At 29.8% G+C, this 23,703-nt stretch overlaps 1 protein-coding gene across 2 annotated transcripts in view; it reads right to left on the bottom strand.

Moving 5' to 3' along the window:
- Positions 1–6,905: 6,905 nt before the first annotated feature.
- Positions 6,906–23,703, bottom strand: part of LOC106677112 (uncharacterized) — a 23,832-nt gene continuing 7,034 nt past the window's right edge. For both annotated transcript variants that reach the window (XM_067051975.1, XM_014414823.2), the window contains exon 2: positions 6,906–8,610. In XM_067051975.1, the coding sequence (XP_066908076.1) occupies positions 8,307–8,610 (304 nt within the window). In that variant the 3' untranslated portion in view covers positions 6,906–8,306. The remainder of the gene's footprint in view (positions 8,611–23,703) is intronic.

The raw sequence follows: 23,703 nt of genomic DNA, 5'->3' as shown, positions 1-23,703 counted from the left end.
AGCCAATATTTGTTACCATTTTATATGCAACATACCTCGGCAACATTTAATGCTGCCTATTTCATTTCCCGTCTGCACTGTCTTGAAGGTTTTTTTTTAATCTTCTATATTATGTAGAACAATTCATCACTCATTAAAAAAAAACAGTATCATTTTGAAATGCCTCATTTTTTTTTTTTTGTTCTGTAAATATTTTGGGATGGAATATTTTTCTCTTTCTCCTCCCTGTGGAATCACTGGTGCCTGGAAAGGAACGTCTAACCACCGCTTCATTTTTATTGTCACTTACTGATATATAGAATATACAGTAACGGAAAGTGAAAAATGTTGTATTTAAGTTTTCGACGGTAATATACGTTTTGAAGTCTACTGCGTCCAAATCACCAGATATCGCAGAATGGTCTGTGTCTGTATTTGTAGAGCCTGCAACCTAGTTCAAAAACGAAATGTCGTATAAAAACTGAAATTGCGTATTTGGGTATGAGGCTGGGATGTGACATCAACTTTTTCGATAAAATCAAACGAACAGAAGTGTCAGTTTATAGACTTGATTTTTCGAATTTTTTCGTAAAATCGGTGATTCAATGAGCAACTAGTTGATCCTTAATATCAGCTTGGTATTATACTCATTGAAATAGCCTCTCAGGGATTAAATGCAATTTTTTCAAAATATCTTCTTTTAGAGCATTTTCTTTGAGAGAAAAAAAAATAACTAGTTCTCATTTTTAGCAATGACAATAGGGTAGGATAAATTAGAAAACTACTGAAGAGCTTCGGAATATTTGACCCGACACTACTTAATGATCCGGTAAGTATTAAAATTAGAATGTGGGAGATCTTTAATAGATATAGGGAATTTGTCAAGGATAAAGACATCTTGTTCCATGGTTCGATAGGGTCTTCATTACGGATGCTCCTCAAAGCTACTTAAAAATCAGTTGCCATATAACTCACTTGAGAATGATTGCCCAACTACGACTCTCCGGTAAATATGCAATTACTTTAAGTGTCGGTCCACACAAATATACTTCGGACCCTTAGAAGCCATTGCCAGCTTTTGGTAGAATGGCATTGGAGAATTGCTCCAATTTTTAACTAACTGCCCCGCGTATCATGAGAACCGAATCTAAGCAATAATAACTAAAATCAGTTGTATTACTTTCAGTCTGTAACCTTATGATTGGATCTTAAAATTCTTTTTATACATGTAACACAAAACCTTTCATTTAGAGCTGGATACTTATTTTTACTATATACATCATAGATTTTGTTTCTTTTCACATTATTAAATATGTATTGACGTTTTGTTATGATAGCCCAGTTTGGGTATACTTTTTGTTATTAGTTTATATAAATGATTTTTAACTCACTATTTTTGTAAAATATTTTCGATAATTTATTTAATTTTGTATTTTACAGGCAAATAATAAATTATTATTACCACTATATACCTAGAATAACTGCCCATTTATTTATTTGGCCGCGCTGAGAAAAATATAACTAGATATAAGGGTTGTGTTATTGCCGTATAACTGGAAGGGTTGGTTGTGAATTATTAACAGCTATGCTCGATGGGGGTAAGAGATGTTTGTTATCGCTCCAAATTAAATTAATTTTCAGAGAAACCAACTTTTATTATACAGAAGATTGTTTCATTTATTTTAATTGAAACACGATTTTATTAGTTTGCTAGTAATAATTATGATGGCCAATCATTTAGATGGAAATGAAAATGGTTTTTATACAATTGGACAAAATAATTAATAACTCTATTTGTTCGGAGGATGCTCCATAATCAAGTAAATAAATAATTATTAGCGTTGATAAACCATGGATAAAAAAAAAATATTAAAGAATTTTATGAATTTATAAAAAAAAAAAAAAAAATAGAGGCGTCCGGACGGGAAAATCGTCGACTCGGTCTTTCTCGAATACATTATGGTTCGTTATCTTTGTTTAATTTCATTTTATATATTCATTACTCCTACCTCATGGTACTATAAAATACGAATTTTTATTACAATAGAAAAATTTAAATGCTTTGTTTATAATTTTCGTCCTCCCTGATGCTTTAGATATATATATATTTTTGCAAAATCGAAAAAATAGCGATACCTTTAACACGAGCCTTTCAATCTACAGAATAGGTTGAGACGTATGAAGGGACGTAAGAGATAGTTGTGTGATGCGCGCACCAGACCAAAGAAATAGAAACGCACTACTCCACAACTACCCTCCTCTCAGCGATTCGGACAGAGATATCCCTATCCTCAGCCTGTTAGTTAAGTTACTAGAACAAATATAGGCTGACAGTTAATTAACTGCCGAAAGCTATATCTCAACGGAATCGGTGATGGATACGCTGAAAGGCCGCCCATTCGCTAATTGTGACCAGAACTCTCCGACACAGAACAGGTGCCTCGATACCTGCCCCGGGTTTTTTTCAATCAGTTCCTTTCCAACTTTATCATTTTTCAGACATTTTATTTACTTTTTCATGATAATATTTCTTGGAATTTCAGGATGAAAATATCTTAATCATAGGATTTTATGACCCAGAGGCGTCTTCTCGTATAATTTTTGTGTAACACTTTCAATCTTTCGGCTTCTTTATTGAAATCTAAAAAAAAAATGACATCGACCTTTTTCAAGTTCGTAAATTTCATTTTTTATTAGATTTTTTAATTAAAAAAAAAACAACAAGATATTAAAATATTTATAACAAATACAATACCAAACATGGATTAAAAAAGATATCTATGAATCTCTAAAAATGTTTCTTAATAAAATTCTAAAACTTTTTGTTAAATTATAAAAACATTGCTTTTTTTATATCACTTAAAATAAATTTAAGTTCATCTTTTATTAACTTATTAAGTTATTCAATTTATAAAAAAACATAAAAAAAAAAACAAAACAATATTTAATTATCATAAATAGACAAAATCATAAACAATATTTAATTATCATAAATAGAGTTTCTAAATTTTGTTGAACTATACAAAAACCAAAAAAAAAATGTTACCGTTTTGGGCTTTCGACTTTCAGCCATTCTGAAAAGTTATATATATTATACGAGAACGTCACAATCTTTATATATCTTAATATTACTTTTAGAAGCTATGATATTATTTTCAAAAACCTTATTTTTTTAACAAGTATGATCAAGTAGTCCACGTGGCGAAAACATATATTTTATGTTGAAAATATATGCGACTTGTTTTCTCTATCATATTCGTTAATGTATATTTATGTATGTATAATGTATGTTTTATAAAAACGTCACAACTCACTTCAATTTTTAATAACTAAACTCATTTCAAATTATTATATAATAAGGTTAAAAATATATCTTCAAAATCGGACCATTTCTTTAAGTTATTATTTTATATATAATTCCTTTGAATTAAAACTTTTTGAAATATTGAAAAGTTTACCTCTCTCTTCGAAATATGAAGTTTTACAAATCAAGTAAACTTATAAAAACTTGTTTGTTTTACAGATCTATTCCTTTTTATATTTATGAATTTTTCTATTTATTACTTATTTACTTTTTATATTTATTGCTCTTATTATAATGTCTTTATTTTCTTATATCTCTCAGTAAATATTTGTTTATATATATTTTATTAATTCCTATTATATATAACTTTAGTTAATCATGTGTCAAATATTATTAGATTTTTATTTATACGTATTATTACTATATTTAAGATTTTAACAATGTATTTTGTAGAAAACACTTTAATTAAAATATGCTAAATGAAAACATAATTACTGAGTTAGCAGAGATACAGGAAAATAATCGATAATAAAAAAAGTTAAAAAACAAAACAAAAATGTATATAGATAAAAGAAAAAATAATCATATAGCACCACTATTTATTTTAGATTAATTTAAATTATACTATACCAATATATTATTAGTTTTGAAAATCAATTGATTGCTAATTATAGTATGCTATGTATTAGTAATCAATAGTAATGCAATAGATTTGAAAAAAAAAAAAATTATCTGAACAAAACTTTGATAACACTTTTTAGAATCTTTATTAAATTACCAATAAAGAAATGAGAGCCTGTCACAAAATTATCGGTTGTTCCAAATAGTAAAAAAACAAAAATTAATTTTCCATTCGAAGGTCGATATCTAACTACCAAAACTTAATAAAACATCATTTAAATAAGAGTAAATTTTCTAAAATATGAGCCTCAGAAGAGCCATTTACGTTCAATAGTTTCCGAGATATACTTTTAAAAATAGCAACTTTTATTTAAAAATGAACTGAAAAATCTAACTACTGATTTTTTATTACATTTATTCTGGGAAATTTTCATTTCAGGAACCATTCGATGTACAGGTTTTAATTAGCACTCAAACCAAAGCTAATTTAATGTACTTTCAAGAAGTTATGACATTTATCTTCGTAGAAGTAGTAGTTTTAATGATATTTACAAAATGAATCCCAAAATGTTGGTTTTTAGCTGTTAGGACAAAAATTTTGATTTATGAAAAAATATATCTAATGAATCCTAAGACTTACAGATTTCCGCCATCACACAATTTTAAGCTGGTTAAATGTACAATAAAGTAGTTTATTACGTTTATCTTCGTAGGAGTAGTAGTTTTTATGATATTTGCATATGAACATAAATTTTCCATTAGAAATTATGTCCGAACAACTAGAAATCAGCTTATTTTAGCTAATAATGAAACTACCGAATGAAGAAATTCATACTACTCAACGAAGATAAACGCCATGAACCACTTTATAGTAAATTAAACTAGTTTTAATAGAAATGCTAATAGACATCTGTACGTCTAATGGTTTTTGAGATATAAATTTTTCAAAATAAATTCACTAACTATTGATCTTTCAGTACGTCCCATACAAAATTTGTATGAAATGTTGCTTTTTAAAAAGCTATATCTCGAAAACTATTGGACGTAAATAACTCTATTAGGCTCATAATTCAGAAAATTTATTCTTCTATAAATTACGTTCTCTTAGGTTTTCTTGTCTTGTTCCTGAGATATAGTTTTCCCAAAATTAATTCACTAAAATTACTGATTTTTAGTTATTTTGTTATAAAATGTTTCTTTTAACACGTAACGTAAACAGCCCTGTTAGGGTTCATATTTTAGTAGATTTACTCAACTTTAAATGATGTATTAATGTTTTTAGTAATGTAGGTAGTTTTGTGGATTTTACGTTTTGAATCAGCCGCCAATTTTTATTCCCCTTAATTACTCGGTAGAATCATCAATTTTGACTAGTAATTATATATAACTTTTCATTAAAGTAATAAAAAATTTGGGTGAAATTACTGATTTTTTTTCCTATGGGCTCTTAAGTTTCGGCAATCTGCGATCTCACAAGCTTAGCCTTAAGTTAACTTAATTTTACTGGCAATTGAAGGACATAGGTTTATAAATAATACGCAAGAAACCTTTTTTTAATACACTTTGTTCAAAAATTTCTCTATGAAATCATTCAATAACTCATAAAAATTATGTTCTATTTTAAAAATATAAGACTAGATGTTTAATTAATAAACATTTTTAAAATTGCACGTTAATATAATAGTGCTTATTAATCCAAATAATCATAATACCTATAACTTTTTATATAATACATACTATAAATATATATAAGATACTATAAGCTCCATGGCTCATTTATTTTGATTACAAATCTTAAGTAAATAAAATATGTTCGGCCATTTTAAACCAAAATGACCATATATCTATTATAAAATTTCATTTATAGATACAAATCTAAATTTTAAATAAAAATATTATTCATTTGTAATAAATAAATACATTTATCAGATTCATACAATTTTCAAATGAGATCTTATAAAAATAAAAAATAAATAAAAATCTAAAATGGCACTAGAGAAAAATAAAATTATATAAATTTTAAAATTCATTGTATACAAGTTGCTACAGCATTCGACTACAATATTATTTCGATTTAATACATTGATTAAATATATATATATATATATTTAAGATGGTTTTGGTATTATTTTTGGTTTTGACTAGGCATGAGAATTATAAGATTAATTACATAAATGCTATTTTAAAATATAAAAATATATAAAGATATAAATATACAAAAATGAGGCGTTTAGTATTAAAGAATAGTAAATGCAAAAAATGAAAACGTTAAATGGTTTGTTAATTACAATATATTACTTGCAGAAAGATAGTTAATGTCAATAATGGTACTAATATAATAAAAGAAAACTATTTATTGTTAACCAACGTTTCGTCCCATTTCGTCGTAGGATTTCGTCAGAGCTCATTAAAATTAGTTATAAATATAGTAAAGAGGTAGGTGTAATCTCCTGCACCTATCTGTTCTACCTTTTACACCTACCTCTTAACTATATTTGTAACTAATTTTAATGAGTAGGCTCATTAATTTACAATTTATTAGTCTAGATCTGTAATTAGAATTTTTATTACACCTGGTTATATTTATTAGTAACTTGTTTCCAGTCCACCTACATGTATATACTAACTTCCTTATATTGTTATAATTAATTATTTTTTTGTATACTTTATAGACATAACAATTTTTTTTTTAAATGTTTTAATTTAATGTTTTGTCAATTCTATGATGTTTGTAGTTTTTTTATTTAGTCCTGATGAAGCCCTGCAAAGTGGGACGAAGCGTTGTTGACAATAAATAGTTTTCTTTTACTATTTTGATAGCTTTATTGACCGCCACCCGGACTATCTTCCTAAAATCTACTTCATACGGTCAACTATCTTCTTCCAATACAATATTTGACCTTCCTCCAGTAGTCACTTATTACAACAATATTACCATTCTTGTCTTAAGAAAACAAATTTTCTAAAGATTTGTTCAACAATTTATAAAATATTTAAAAAAAAAAAACCGATGATGCCATAAACTGCTATTTTACGACTAAACGCCTAAAATAAATATGTCATGATATAAATCTCAACAAACTATTTTATTTTATAAATTGCGATGGTTAGTAGTATAGTTTCCATGAAAGCTTTAAAAACTTTTAAGTGATAAAATATGTTTAAATGAAGATTTGATGACTCAGATTTACAATCAGTGAAAGTTAAGGCATTTTATTATCTGCTTAAAGTAAACGTGTAAAAAACGATTAAAATAGAATGCAATTATGTGGTGTTCATTTCACAAAATTTATAATAATTATTGTCATGATTCATATATTATATAAATTTATATATTACAAAATATTTTTGACTATATTCGTAAATATAGGTTTTTTTTTGTTTTGTTTTTCAAAACGTTCCATATCGTAGTTTTAAAGCTAGTCAAACCCAAGATTTCTCCGGTAAAAAAAAAACTTGAGAACAAAATTAGACATAATAAGCGCATAGCTGAGAAAGTATACATTTTATGATATTCTATAGATATGAAAACATTATAAATTATCTTTAAAAAAACAAAAAAACAATCACCTTGATTGGTGGTCACTTTTTTTTTTTATACTGTGATAGTTTTTGGGCCTATTTTTAAATATCCAACAAATCAAAAAAAAATCATCGAAATCCGACTTTTATTAGGAAAGATACAACATGGTTTAGTCTTGCTCGGGTTCTAAGCATTCGGATCCACGGTCCAGTTAAACTAAAAAGCGAAACAAGTGGTTATATGATAATATTTAAATTTATTCGTATTTTCTGAATTCATTTTTAAAACCTATATAAGTGAATTATAATAAATATTTTTTTAGTTACTTAAAAAAAATTTAAGAGTTTAAGTTAATTAAGTAGAGGCTTAAGTAGTAGATAGTTTTAACGAAATGTAGCTCCGAAATAAAAAATATTTTTTAACATTTTAAAACAGCTGCCATTTTTTATTTCTCCTAAATATATTTGTCAGACCCATCAATTTTGACTAATAATTATTCATAGTTTTCATTAAAGTAATAAAAAATTGGGATAAATTGTCCTATGAAAAAATGTTTGTAAAGTTTATATTGACAGTTTATGATTTAAATTTGACGTTTTAATTCAAAAGTTCATTCTCTTTTCCTAAATTTTATGTTTCGTGTTTTTATTTTTTGAATTTAACGATAGGACGACTCAGTTACTTGTTTTTTGAACTAAGTCAAATAATATATCATATAAGCTATCTTTCTTCAGCAAATGATATAAGATAGTATCAAAACTTTGTATAAATGTATATAGGTACTCTCTATATACATTTCGAAGATAGAAGTTTTGCTTTCTCATTTGATGACTTATTTAGTAATAAAAGAAAATTTGAAAGCAAGTTTAGTACTTCTATTTAAATAGTAACTTTGGCAAGATTCACTGGAGCCGCTGGTGCCACCTTCTGTTCCGGAGACGGTGGAGTGGCAGATCTAGCTGGCACAGCATAGAAGAGGTCGCAGCCTTGGTAGAAGTGTGCCATGCTTGGAGCGGAGTACCTCTCTGCTGCCTCCGCAGCAAAAGACATGTCCAAGTGGTGTCCTGTGGCGACGACGAGAGGGTGTCCTGGAGGATAGTTCTCCCTCAGCATAAGTTCTTGGAGGCGTCTCCGAGCCGCCTCTCTGTAGCTGGACAGAGGCTCGTCCTGCATCTCTTCTAATCTGGAACAAGAAAATAGGAGATGTTAAAGTTAATTAAGAAAAAGATATTGGCTATTATGTTAGTAAAAGTTGTATATAAATCAATTTTTTTGATTTGCAAAATGTTATGGAAGCAGAAAAGTGTCATAACCATGCTCTCTCTATGAAATCAACTTTAAGCTGAAGTTAATAGGGATTTTGCACGATAATATAATTATCTTTAAAAGCATTCATTTAATCGCAAATGTGAAGAGAATAAAAGGTTTTAGTAAAAGTTATTTACAATAATTTGGTATATATATAATGAAAATCCATTCAGCCTTTCTCGAAAAATTCGTGTTTCTTTCTATATTCTGTACAGAATCATTTCAATCTGAATATTAAGGATTCCAATACATATTATTTCGTCCAATTGTGTAAAAACCATTTTCATTTCCATCTAAATGATTGGCCATCATAATTATTACTAGCAAACTAATCAAATCATGTTTCAATTAAAATAAATGAAACAATCTTCTGTATAATAAAACTTGGTTTCTCTGAAAATTAATTTAATTTAGAGCGATAACAAACGTGCTACCCCCATCGTGCAGAGCTGTTAACAATTCATAACCAACCCTTCCAGTTATGACGGCAATAACACAACCCTTATATCTAGTTATATTTTTACCATTTTTTCTCAGCGCGTCCAAATAAATGAATGGGCAGTTATTCTAGGTATATAATGGTAATAAGAATTTTTTATTCGCCTGTAAAATACATAATTAAATATATCATTGTAGTTATTTTTGAAAAAAAAAGTGAATTAAAAATCATCTATATAAACTAATAACAAAAAATATACCCAAACTGGGTTATATAAATTCGTCAAAGTAAAGAAACAAAACAAAAACGTCACTACGTTATGATAATATGAAAAAAAAATTTTTTAAAAATATTTATTCATCCTCACACCAGACAGAAAAGACAGGAAACTGCACGTCGATTCCGACTGTTACAGCACTTACTAGACAAACGGTCTAAACTTCCAACACATTACAAAATACTGATCTACATGACTGTAATAAGGCTAATCTGTATATACGGAGTTGAGCATTGGAGCTCCACTAAACCTTCGAATTCCTCTCGTATTCAATCCTTACAATCCAAAATCCTCAATCCTCCTTACTTTGTAACAAATAAAATCATACATAAAGACCTTAATTTCCTATGTAAACGATCTAGCCCGAACCAGATATCACTCCTTCCATTATAAACTCTCAAACCCCTTAGTTTCTAATCTTGCATCCTCTTCCATTCCTGACAATCTTCCGAGGCGCCTGAAAAGAAGATGGCCACGAGACCAGCTAATGTAAAATGTCATTAGACTGCTACCAATGGGTAGTTTCTCTACACGCCTGTAACACTCCAATTTAACTTAGATCAGATTTACTGAATGTATTATAATGTACAGTTGTAAATAGAAATATATTAATATTAAAAAAAAAATTATTTATTGCTATTTACAACTGTACATTATAATACATTTAGTAAATCTGATCTAAGTTAAATTGGAGTGTTACAGGCGTGTAGAGAAACTACCCATTGGTTGCACTCTAGATAATATGAAAGAAACTAAAACTATACATCCAATTGTGAAGAGAGATAGCTAGGTTTAAGTTTTTGTTTTTTTTCCAGAACCGCTTTTAATCTGAAATAACATGATATTAATAGATACATAAGGAGTATAATGGTCTTTATTTTACTCCTTTTACTGTAGCAGGGCTACATTTTAAGGAGGATTTGGAGTGATAAGATGGGCGGAATTTGAGTGCATGGAAGTGAGTCAAAAGTGTTGAGGCACACTTGATGGTTGTGAAGTTTAAGTATAAGGTTTTGTGTTACGTATATAAAAAGAAGTTTAAGATCTAATTGTGAGGGTACAGACGAAAATTCATACAACTGGTTTTGGTTAATATAGCTTAGTTTTGGCATGTATCGGGACTTTGAGCATCGGGCTATAGAACAAACAGAGCCTTTTTTTTTCTCCCCTTGGTCTTTTGTACTATAATAACATTATGCTAGTCATTAGCTGGCACAATAATATGAAGAAAGAAATAGCCTAAACTACTAAAGAAGAAATATACATGTTTCTTAAAAGTATTTTGCATAGAAACGTAGGCTCTCGGAATATGAGACCCAACAAAGAACTTTGATCAGGTACCAATGGACTATACAGAAATAGTACAAGTCATGTTTACTCCTTTAACAGTTTTGAAAGCGTGACTGGGAACGGACTGTCCTCGGGGTGTTGGAACGACTCCCGCCGATAGTGCCGTCACGACCGAAGAGGAGCCCCTTGAGGAGCCAATAAATAAAGAGCTGTGTAAACAAGACATCAAGAAGATAAGAGCCCAGGTAGAGTTCTGGCTCAAATTAATTGCGGGGGAGGCGTCTCTTATGATTTACAGTAATCGGCGTAGTTCACAAGAGGATCTTATAATAGGCTTCGGGGCTTTGCGGGTCTGTTCCTTGTTGAATAGCCTTATATAGACCTGAGCATTATGGTTATCTCATCATTTGTTAATTGAATTAGGACAAATAAATATTGAGAAATTAGTCACTTTTCGATAGGACTGCCTGGTGTACTGTCACGACAAAAAAAAAATCACCACATACTACTGGAACATCACACTATACTTCGTTCGTCCTACTGTCACGAAAATGAATTTATCAGTCTATATTGTGGTTCCAATGGGCAAATCGACCAAAAATACCCCAATCCTAATAGTACAGAAACCGGGCAGAAAAAAGGCAGTTATTTCATCTCAATTTTTTTTTACTAGTAAAAATTGATGAGTCTGCCGTATAAGTAAGGGGAATAAAAAATGGCGGCTATTTCAAAACGATAAAAAAAACTAATTTTTCATTCGGAGCTCTATATCTTAAAAAGTAGGAACAACACAAGAAAACCTAAGGGAGAATCATTTAAAGAAGAGTAAATTCGCTAAAATATGATACCTAAAAGAACTTTTTCCGTTCAGTAGTTTCCGAGTGCTTTTGAAAAAGCAATATGTCACATGTAATTACAAATGTACTGTAAAATCAGTAGTTAATGAATTCATTCTTTCAACTTCCAAATTCCAAATTTGTTTGTATACTATTCCTTTTTAATTTTATGTTTCTATAAATGTTGTTGTTATCTCTTTTGTTCTATACCCCTGATGAAGACCTGAAACGCAGGTGGAAACGTCGGCATAAAATAAATAAATATTGCTGACCGCACCCCCCCCCCACAAACTTCTCCAATCATTAATCTACGGTCAACTATATACACCTCATTAGTTAATGAATTTATTTTGGGAAACTATACTATAGGAACCATAAGACGTACAATATCTGCCAGTACTAAAATTAAAGCTAATTAAATGTATTATAAAGTAGATCATAAAGTTTATCTTTTAGGTGATAAAAACTACTACTCCATACATTAAATAAGCTTTAATTTGAGTTCTAAGACATCTATACGTCGAATGCTGTATCTCAATGATTTTCGAAAAAAAAAAATTTCTCAAAATAAATTCACTAACAACTGATTTTTCAGTAAATTTTTATGAAATGTTTTTAAAAAGCTATATCTCGGGAACTATTGGACGTAAATGGCTCTATTAGGGCTCATATTTTAGCAAATTTGCTCTACTTTAAATGATGTTCTCTTAGGTTTAATAGTGTTGTTGGTAGTTTTAACGATATTTATATACCAGTCATGTATTTAAAAAACCAATCCTTCCAAAAACGGTCTCGTACTCTAAGGGAAGAACAGCGCCTTAAAGTTTTTGAAAATAAAGTGTAAACGAAAAATATTTGAACCAAAAAAGGACGAGTTAACGGGACAATTTAGAAGATTAGATAACGCTGAATTGACTTAAGTAACTGCACCTGGTATATATAAATCAGGGTTGCTGAGAATAAGCTTGTGGGACTTAGTACCGAACGGCCCCTAAAATGTTTATAAACACTGAACAGACCGGTAAACGTACTAGTACAAGAGCCGGGAAGAAAAAAAGGCGGTTATCTCACCCCAATTTTTGATTACTTTAATGAAAACTATGTATAATTACTAGTCAAAATTGATGAGTCTGCCAAGAATAGGTAGGGAGAATAAAAAATGGCGGCTGTTTCAAAACCTTAAAAAAACACTAATTTTTTATTCGGAGTTCTATATCTTAAAAACTATCAACAACACTAGAAAATCTAAGAGAGTATTATTTAAAGAAGAGTAAATTTGCTGAAATATTAGCCTTTTAAGCCCTTTAAAAAGCAAAGTTTCTTTAAAATCAACTGAAAGATTAGTAGTTAGTTTATTTTGAGAATTCTATATCTGAGGACCTATAAGACGTACAGATGTCTATCAGCACTCAAATTAAAGCTAGTTTAATGGACTATAAAGAAGTTTATAAACTTTACCTTCGTAGGAATAGTATTTTTCATGATATTTGCTACAATAAATTGATTTATAGTTGTTCGCACAATAAGTTTGATTTTTAAAAAACTTCATTTCAGAAACCATTGGACGTACTGTCTGCCAGCGCTCACATTAAAGCTAGTTAAATATACTACAAAATAGTTAATTATGTTTATCTTTGTAGGAGTAGTATTTTTTATGATATTTGACAAAATAAACTCACAAAATGTTAATTTCTAGTTGTTCGTATAAAATGTTGGATTTTAAAAAAATATATCTCTAGATCCATAAGACGCACTTATGTCTGCTAACACTCAAAATAAAGGAAATTTAACTTAATATAAGTAGTTTATGACACTTATCTTCGTAGGGGTAGTAGTTTTTATGATATTCACAAAAGAATATGGATTTTGGCAAATGAAAATTTGTCCGAACAACTATAAACCAATTTCTTATAGCAAATTTCATGTAAACTATTACTCCTACGAAGATAAACATCATAAACTACTTTATAGCTCATTAAACTAGCTTTAATTTGAGTGCTAACAGACATCTGTACGTCAAGTGGTTTTTGAGATATAAATTTTTCAAAATAAATTCACTAACTACTGATCTTTCAGTACGTCACATACAAAATTTTTATGAAATGTTGCTTTTTAAAAAGCTATATCTTGAAAACTATTTAACGTAAATAACTCTACTAGGGCTTATATTTTACAAATTTACTCTTCTTTAAATGACGTTCTCTTAGGTTTTCTTGTGTTGTTCCTACTTTTTGTAATATAGAGCTCCTAATGAAAAAGTTTTTTTTATCGCTTAGAAACAGCCGCCATTTTTTATTCCCCCTACCTATACTTGGCAAACTCATCAATTTTGACTATTAATTATACATAGTTTTCATTAAAGTAATCTAAAATTGGGGTGCGATAACTGCCTTTTTTCTCTTCTTGAGCTCTTGTACTATACGTGGGGTAGACCGGAACATAGATGGGAGGATTGCGTCAAGACTGATTTAGAAGATTTAGGTTTGGAGGGGCGTCACTGGACAGATGTATGAAGAGAACGATTGGTGGGATCAGCATCGAATCTTCGGGTTCGCTAAGTCTTTATGATATTTATTTTTTTTAAAACGTCATTCACTATATATAAAATGCAAATTAATTTATATTATACCTGTTTACAATAGATTATGATAACATGTTGACAGAGGTAGAGAACGCTAGCGACTGAAGATGGTCCAGAACAATGAACACTATCTGATGGAGCCATGGACCGTGTAAGGGCCTATTGTACTGCAAGTATACTCCCTTCCTTTCATCAAACAGCTCAACACATCTCATTAAACTGTTTATGTTTTTCTCAATGGCTTAGTTATTCATAACTACAAAAACATTGCTCATTAATTAAATTATCTCATTCACAATATAAGTTTGACAGTACTGTTTCAACAGCTATTACTCTAATAGCATCATTACATAGCTCCTCTATATTACAACAAATGGTCTAAAGATTTTAGATGAATTGGTTCGATCATTGAAAAGTGGATTTTTAAAATTTTTATTTATTGAAATTTACGATTTCTAATAATATTTCTACATTAGAAGGTCTCGAGGTCATCTTATTTTCAGACGCCTCGACGGTTTTTGAAGAATGGAAGAGGAAGCAAGGATAGAAACTAGTGGATTTGGGTGGTTTAGGAGTTTATAATGGAGGGATTGAATCTGTGACAATGTAAGTAGTATTGAGGATTTCACGAAGGATTTTGGACTATAAGGGTTGAATACGAGGGGAATTCGAAGGTTTAGTGGAGCCCTAATGCTCAACTCCGTACGTCCAGATAGGCCTTGTCATTGTCATGTAGATCAGTTTTTTATTATGAATTGGAAGTTTAGACCGTTTGTCTAGTAAGTAATGTAATAGTCGGAATCGACGTGGAGTAGTCTTTTCAGTCTTCAGTGAGGATTCCAAGTTAGTCATTTTTCTTCGACAGGAGTAAGAGTAACATATTTAAAAGAGACTTCAATTTTCATATTCAAAAAATCAAAAGACAAATTATCAGCGGGACTTTTAAGAACATCCAAACCCCCGTACACCAATCGTTTTTCTTAAAAGGCTTTGCAACTAGTTCAAGAGAACATTTTGATTAGTAATTGTTACTTATTGTTGTAGTTGTAAGAATCGCAAATACAAATAAAAAGAAAAAATAATTTCTTTTTGAGACCTAGACTGTAGTACTGTAACGATGTTGATGAAACTTACTTGAAGCCTTCTAATTAAGCCAAACAAAGTCCTAAGACTCGTTTTTTTTTCTCAAATTAACTTTTTTTTCCCATTAGAAGTCAGGGCCCCAAAACCCACAGGAGTCTATTCATGGCTGCAGTGTAACAGAAAATAATTTTCTGCCTAGCCGGGTCCTTGGAGTTAATAGCCACGCACCTTACCCCATGGCTACCGCCAGAAAACAGTTTTATTTTCATGTTTTAACTTTCCTTACAATATATAGAACTATTTCTGCTCTAAATATGTTATTAAATAAAGGTATTTCTTATATAATAATTATACACACATATTTATCAAAACCGCATTATGTTCCTTATTATGACTAAACATTGTACAATTCAAAGAATATTTAATACACAAATTATTATTAAAGAGAATAACTTGTTCATGAATAGCCTGTAAGAGAAAAACATTTTTTTAACAAGCCACATTTACCTCACCAACTCCAGAACGATTACCGGCGGTATGTACACTATGATGGACATAGAGGACAGTATGGAATACTAGTAATCTTTGAAGTGAAAAGATTAGATAAGTTACTCGATCGATATCACCACTGCTTGTTGTCAGTCAATAATTACCTATTTACTGCATTCATGATACTTCAGTCACTAACCACGGACTGTGTCAAAACCGGAGGATCAAAATAAATTATTTATAGGAGAGGCATATAAAAAACTGGAAACCAGAACAAAACATGTCAAAAATTGTAAAAATAATAATAATATAAAACTATACGGTATTGACTAACCAGCGTATAACTTTGAACCATTTTTTTTTTAATAATTTATTAATCGAACAACTATAAATATATTCACTAACTACTGATCTTTCAGTAAGTTTCATCCAACATTTTTACGAAATGTTGCTTTTTAAAAAACTATATCTCGAGACTTATTGGACGCAAATAGATCTATTAGGGCTTACATTTTAGCAAATTTACACAACTTTATATGATGCTCTCTTCGATTTTCTTTTGTTGTTGGTAGTTGTAACGATAAAGAGCTCCGAATAAAAAATTAATTATTTTTAACGTTTTGAAACAGCCGACACAGCAGCAGTGGTGTGTTATATCTTTTAATTATGTAACTATGAAGACAGAATTTCGAATTGGAAATCGATATTTGTCTATCAAGTAAACTGAGGATAGATTTTAATTATATTATATTCAATTACTCGCAAACAGCTGTTCCTGAGATTAGTGCCATCTGTGACCCCTGAGATTAGTTTTTCATATATCTAAACATTTTCTCGAAACGACAATAAATCAGCATTTTGCGAATTTATTTTAGCAAATATCATGAAAACTGCTGCTCCTAAGAACGAAGAAGATAAACGTGAAATTTGCTGTTCATCTTATTCATTTGGACAGCCCTGATGAAGCCCTACAAAGTGGGGCGAAACGTTGGAAAATAAAATAGTTGTTAACTATTTTCGTTTCACTTGTGACCACAACCCTGACCATCTTCCTATATATCAATTTTTACGGTCAACGAGTAAATAACACGGCAACAAATAAAACGGTGACAAGCTCAGCTGGTCTGTTTTGTGACGTCATTCTCCATTTAACAGACCTAGTAACAGACTCTTAGCCATGTTATATGTTATATCGCTTTAACTTGGTAAAAGAAGGAAATATTTCTCCATTTAACACGTTTTAACGTGTTAAACTAAAGATCATGAATACCCCTATTAAACACTTATAAATACTAGATTGCACGATTGCAATACTTTCCCTTACTATAGGTATTCATGATCGTTAGTTTAACATGTTAAAGCGTGTTAAATGGAAACACTTATATTAAATGGAGAAATATTTCCTCCTTTTACCATGTTAAAACGATATAACATATAACATGGTTGAGAGTCTGTTACTAGGTCTGTTAAATGGAGAATGACGCCATGCAACAGACCAGCTTAGCTCTTCACCTTTTGTTTTTTTTTTTTGTGTATTGCTCGTAGTTTGACTTTTTATTATATTATGTATTATTTGGATGTTGTTAAAACTAATAAATCAATGGATGATGATAATATTATAATGACAGTTGTAAATTAGCTCATCTTGATTCTCTTCCTCACAAGTAATAAAATAAAAAATGCACTCATCTGCCCAACTTTCACACAAATTCTACTTTTCACTTACTTTTGGCATGTTGTAATAAATTACTTTACTAAGAAGTAAACAATAACATGAAGTTTTAAAAGGAAAGGTTATAAAACAAGTTGCTATAAAAATCCAGTAGGAGTTGTTATCCATTTAACATGACTTTTAGGGTTTTTATTTATGGTAAAACATTTTACATTTAACACTATATCAAGAATACCCTTCTTTGTAGAGCCCAAACAGTTCACCATTTTTCCTTCTTCACCAATTACCATTCTCGCATAAAGGCCCTAAGATCCTCCTTATAATTATTCAAACCTGTCTTGCATACTAATGCTTTTATTTATCAGTCAATCTGTAAAGTGATATATTTATTGGTCAAACATTCTCTGATCTACTGTTTATCTAGAAAAATAAAAACTAGAGTTGTCCACAGAAAGATAGTTGTTATTTGGACGGAGAGCATGAACAAGCCTTAATGAAGACAACCTTCCAATAAAGGCCAGTTAGTTGCCCCATCATGACAAAAAGGATACGGGCAATTGAGTGAAACAGCTAACTGTTCTACTGGTCTCTGTAGATGCCAGAATTCAAGCATTATTCTGGCGAATTTATGGAACCACTGCAACTTGCACCGGGTTTCAGGATTTGCATTAGGGATTTATATACAATTGCATATTTTGTTTGCGCCCCATCACTAAACCTCTGAGAAAAACTCCTTTTTTTATATTCATTTTTATTTCATTATTCTATCACAATCAATCAGTTGTCCTTTTTAAGTTTTTAATTTGTTTACGTTTTAGTTTAAAAAGCGTCTTGTATTATGTTTTTATTTGTTTAGTATTTAGCCGTTTCAATTGTTTACATGTTTTGGCTTATGAAGAACAAAATTGAAATAATTTTTTTTAATTTCTAAAGCCTTATCTCACTTCTTTCCTTATTTAAAACCTTTTATAGGGATATTAGAATATGATATATCCCTTATAGTATATATAGTGGTATTTTATATTTTTTACTGCATATCGTATAGGTTTTTATAACACATTATATGGCATATTATTTTTTTGCTCAGCATAAAAACACGTTTCAAAGTAATAATATTCAAGTATTCATTGATGTGAGAATATCATTCACACAAATGTAATTTTTTAATTCGTCATCGAACAATATTAACTTTGTCAAGGAAATCTCAGCTGTAAAATGATAATGAATATAAACAATGTTCGAATTGCTAATGGCACTTAGGCTTTTATCGCAAAAATTGTTTCAATAAATGGAATTTGGTCCGGGCGTGGTCAAATTAAACTCAAATAATAATTTATTTATAATCTTAATATTTTCTTGAGACTGGTAATTTTTTAAAAATAAATAATTCAAATTTTATCCATTATAGTCTCAAAACCTTTTATTTCTCTTATAAATCCGACGTTTCTGCCAATCCGGCCAAAATCCTTGATCCTATCTTTGATAAGAATTTTACTAATGAAATAAAGAGGAAATTTGACAAAAATGTAGTCATGATAAATAATTTTAAATGCTTGAACTGAGTGGAGGAAGGTTACAAGCATTGTTGTGATAAAAGTTTAAGGAATAGTGACTGCTAACAAATGATTTTGACTTTCTTTTAAGTGATATTTGACTAATTAGGTAATTAAACATATGTGGGATATACTTATTAACAAAAAAATATCTTTTACCTAATGTTTTTAATGTTTCATAAAAATTGATGTTTTTGACCTGGGCAGAATAGCCTGCATGGAGTTAGTTTTTTAAATTATAGAGTTTCAAAGTTGTATTAAGGTAAGGTAAATTATAAATAATAGTTAAGTATTTTGAAATGTTTGTAGGATCATACATTTAATAAAAGCTGTTTTGTAGTAGATTGTCCCTGAAGATGGGTGGATTGGCCGAAACGCCGGACTTGTAAGAGAAATAAAAGGTTTTGAGACTATAATGGATAAAATTTGAATTATTTATTTAATCAAATAATAATTTTATGCACTATTATTATTTGAGTCAACGTTTCGCCTCACGTTGAAGGGCTTCGTCAGGGCTGTTATGACGGAAGTCCAAGTCAGAGTGACTCCACTTGGTCACTCAACTTTGCACTCTGACGTTGACTTGAAGTTTAATTTGACCACACCCGGACCAAATTCCATTTATTGATCCACACCGTCAACAAAATCAATCTTCCAAAAATTGGTTCGATATGAACCAACGTTAACTCGTTATATTTCGGAAAAAACTCAAATAGAAATTCTTTTATTGGAAGTTAGATAGTTGGTATTTTTCTTTACTGGACTAGTAGTGCTAGGGGGAGATATGGAAAAAATTAAACATTGTTTACGTCATTATAGATTTGCGCATATTGCTGCTATCATCTTCCGCTCGCATAACTTCCTCAATAGATTGCGAGTCTGTCTCTCTCTCTCTCTCTCTCTCTCTATATATATATATATATATATATATATATTGGCTTATATTACAACGCAGTCATGGAGACAGGGCCAATTGGTGTTAAGTAAATCAATACATCAATATTCAACGTTAATGAATTAAGATGGCAATAATGCTATTTTAAAAGCTACCAAAATTAATCCTTATGTATAAATAAACACACAAATTCAAATAAATGATTATTTTTAAACTATTTATCTGTAACGTCGGTGTCAAAAACACTCATAAGAAAGTAAAACAAATTGTTTAAGTGTTTAATAGTTTTAGATTTAAAACAATGATAAGTCATCCATGGCAGTATCAACATAAGTATGAAGGTATCTTTTTACATGGGTCTACAAAAACAAAAATTCGTGCATCAAGTGCTTCAAACTTCATCGGCCTTTATAACGTGAGTAATAAATTATTTGAAATTATTAAGTAATAGAGTAATAAATTAGTTTCTAAATTTGAAATAAAAATGCAACAATAATATAATAATTTAAAAAAATGCAAACATAGAAAGAATTATAAACAAAGGTCAATTCCGTTTCAATGTGATAAAAATACTAAATAGATCAATTAGATTAAATTACTAGCTAAAATTTTGTATAAATTACCCTACTATAACAATAATATCCTGTTTCTTTCTGGATCCCTGTCTAAAATTCATAAATTTTACTCTGGATTATCTCTCTAGGAAGTCTGGTGAGTCAATTCATTTAAAATTTTTTGTGGTTAATGACTTCCATTTTTAATGAAATATTTATTAATTATTCATAACATTGTACAACGTTTCGGGACCACTGTCTCATATTCATGCACTTTAAAACCTACAACAATAATAAAACTAACATTACACCAATCTTCATCCTTATTTATTTTAATTTATACAATAATATTCACCTCATGATTTCTTATGGGAAATCATGTCAACCATTTGTTAAACCCTAACCATCTTCACTTCTCCCTAGCACAGCCATCACTCTATATTTCTTACCCCATATGAAATCATGAGGTGAATATTAATAAATAAGGATGAAGATAGGTGTTATGTTAGTTTTATTATTGTTGTAGGTTTTAAAGTGCATGAATATGGGACAGTGGTCCCGAAACGTTGTACAATGTTATGAATAATTAATAAATATTTCATTCAAAATGGAAGTCATTAACCTCAAAAAATTTTAAATGAATAAATTTTACTCTGTCAATTTGTGTCAATAAACTATAAAATATTTCTCCCCAAAAATATTAAATATTTTGTATTTCTTCGCGTATTTTGTAGATATTTAGTTTTTTCAATAATTCTCATGATGACATGGAATAAAAGTATTCATAAAGGAAAAACATTTTTTTTTTCTTCGGCTATTAGTTATCTGGATGGATTTAAATTGACTTAAGCTAAATTAAAGAAATACCCTTGTACACAGGCTGTGTGCAAATATCAGAAGCAAGTATTTGAAGCCAAAATAAAGCAAACGATCGGTACAAGATGACATTACCCCGGGATCAATTTGTACAGGCTAAGCTTTCACATAAGGGTCCTCTCTTCCGGCACTTTGATCCTGGGGAGGAAGTACCTTGGATGGCCTCCAGCTCCAGAAACCACCCTGATGGCTTCTCCAGGGTATTTTGATATAGGGGCGACCGTTCGATAACAATATAAAGGAGCTCTTTTGTGTACACAGTCAGCTATCGATGCTGTAAATTTCACTGGAATGGCAAATCGCACAGTCTTGTAGGAGTAAAATATGGTCGAATTATGGAGAATGGATTTCTCATGAGAGAGTAATAGTTTTATATATAATTTATATCTTATGAGTATAAAGACTGGCCCGGCAATGATTCGCCATTGCGTACGTGCAATTGATTGATTGAACACAATAGACAGATGGATATCAATTTACTTAAATATTATATTTTTTATGCCTTGGTTATAAGAGAGAAACACTTTTATTCAAAACTTTGTGCCGCCTAACTGTATCCACACAGCATACTAAATTTAGTTGGAGCATAGCGTATTAATCTTATATTACATAGGCATAGTGATTAAATATTAAAATACGTAATAATATAATTACAATTTTTTTTCTTATTGTTTTAGTTCTTTACAATTTTTTTTGTCCTCCTTTCTTTCGATTTTTTTATTAAAATATTTTTTTTCGTCTTCTATTGTTAATCTATATATCTAAATCTAGTTCTCTCTAAGGATAATGGTAAAATTCTAAACATATACATGTAGATTGTCTGGGTGGCGGTCAATAAAGGTATCAAAATAGTATAAAATAACTATTTATTGTTTTCCAACGTTTCGCCTCAATTTGCAGGGCTTCGTCAGGTCTAAATGATAAAATAATCTAAAAACTAGATACAAACATTTTAGAATTAATAAAAAAGGTTAATACAAAAATATTTGTATCTTGTTTTTTTCATTTAGCCCTTACGAAGCCCTCCAAAGTGGGGCTAAACGTTGGTTAGCAATAAATAGTTTTCTTCTACTATTTTGGTACCTTTATTGACAATCTTCTTTCAATATATAAAAATGCTATAACTCATGCATAAACTCTATCTGATTAGAATCTAAAAAAAAAATACATATATTAAAAAGGTAATAAATATTACAATTTTTTAAAAGATAGAATGAAAATGGTTTACAAACCATTTCTTTATTAACAATTGCCCTATTGAATCTGTTCTACTCTCGGAGCCCGGGTTCGAACCAGACTGAGACGTATAATTATTTATTCAGTTACAGTAGGTGTGAGACAACACTGTGGGTTCGGAGAGCACTCCCAGTCATAAAAAGTGGGTACCCTTATTTGGGAGTTTGAACAATCAGTTGCAGGCCTACCTTCTACGCCATAACCCCTGATGAAGACCTGAAATTCAGGTCGAAACGTCGGCATAAAATAAATAAATATGGTTTTGTTTATTTATGTTGTTCTTTGCTGACCGCACCCCCCGACAAACTTCTCCAATCAATAATCTACGGTCAACTATCTACACCTCATTATAATTTTATTACATTAAAATAAAAAAGAAATATTAGAAGTAAAGTTAAGAAACAGATCAATAAGTTAAACAAAGAAATAGATTAAGACAAATAAATAATATTGGTCACCCTCGAATTTAATTCCCATGCAGGAGATGATATATGATGTACAGACAGTTCAGTATTATATATTCGGCCGAGATCGCAATAATAACACCTATATTAGCATACACTTATATTTTTATACGATTTATATTTTTATTGCATAAATATATAATGTACAATATTCACCATATTGTTTTGGGATACCACCTTATACAATACAATTTTCTTGATACGAATTAAAAGACCAACAAATTATTGAATTAAATTGTAAGAAAGTAGTCCGGGTATTGTTCAATAAATGTACAAAATAAAAAAAACTATTTAATCCTATTTAAGGGCTTCATCAAGATAGTCCTGCAAAGAGGTTAATATTAAATAGTTTTTTCAATCTTCCTACAATCTTCTTCATACGATCAACTATCTCCTTCCAATTATTGAATTAAAATAAAATTTATATCATTTATTTAAATTTACATTAATGTGTTTGGTTCTTTTGTGTTGATATCTACGGATTGTAATTTTAGTGTAATTTCTTATTTCTGTGATTAGAGGATTTAATGTGTTGGAGCAAGACTGGAAGAAATTGTGGGTCAGTTTATACACGTAATCCTCCTGTACGGTGTCTATATTTAATTCAGAGTTAATTTTAGATATTCTAGTGTAATATGGATACTTGATTTTTATATTTGTTGTACTAGTAAAGCACTGAATGGGGCAGGCATAAATTAAGATGAGGTACATCAAAGTATACTT

The sequence above is a fragment of the Halyomorpha halys genome, unplaced genomic scaffold (assembly GCF_000696795.3).
Source record: "Halyomorpha halys isolate HHAL.00 unplaced genomic scaffold, Hhal_1.1 Scaffold88.1, whole genome shotgun sequence".
NCBI classification, from domain to species: Eukaryota; Metazoa; Arthropoda; class Insecta; order Hemiptera; family Pentatomidae; genus Halyomorpha; species Halyomorpha halys.
Note: the sequence above shows the minus strand (reverse complement) of the source record. Positions and strands in the feature narration are given on the sequence as shown.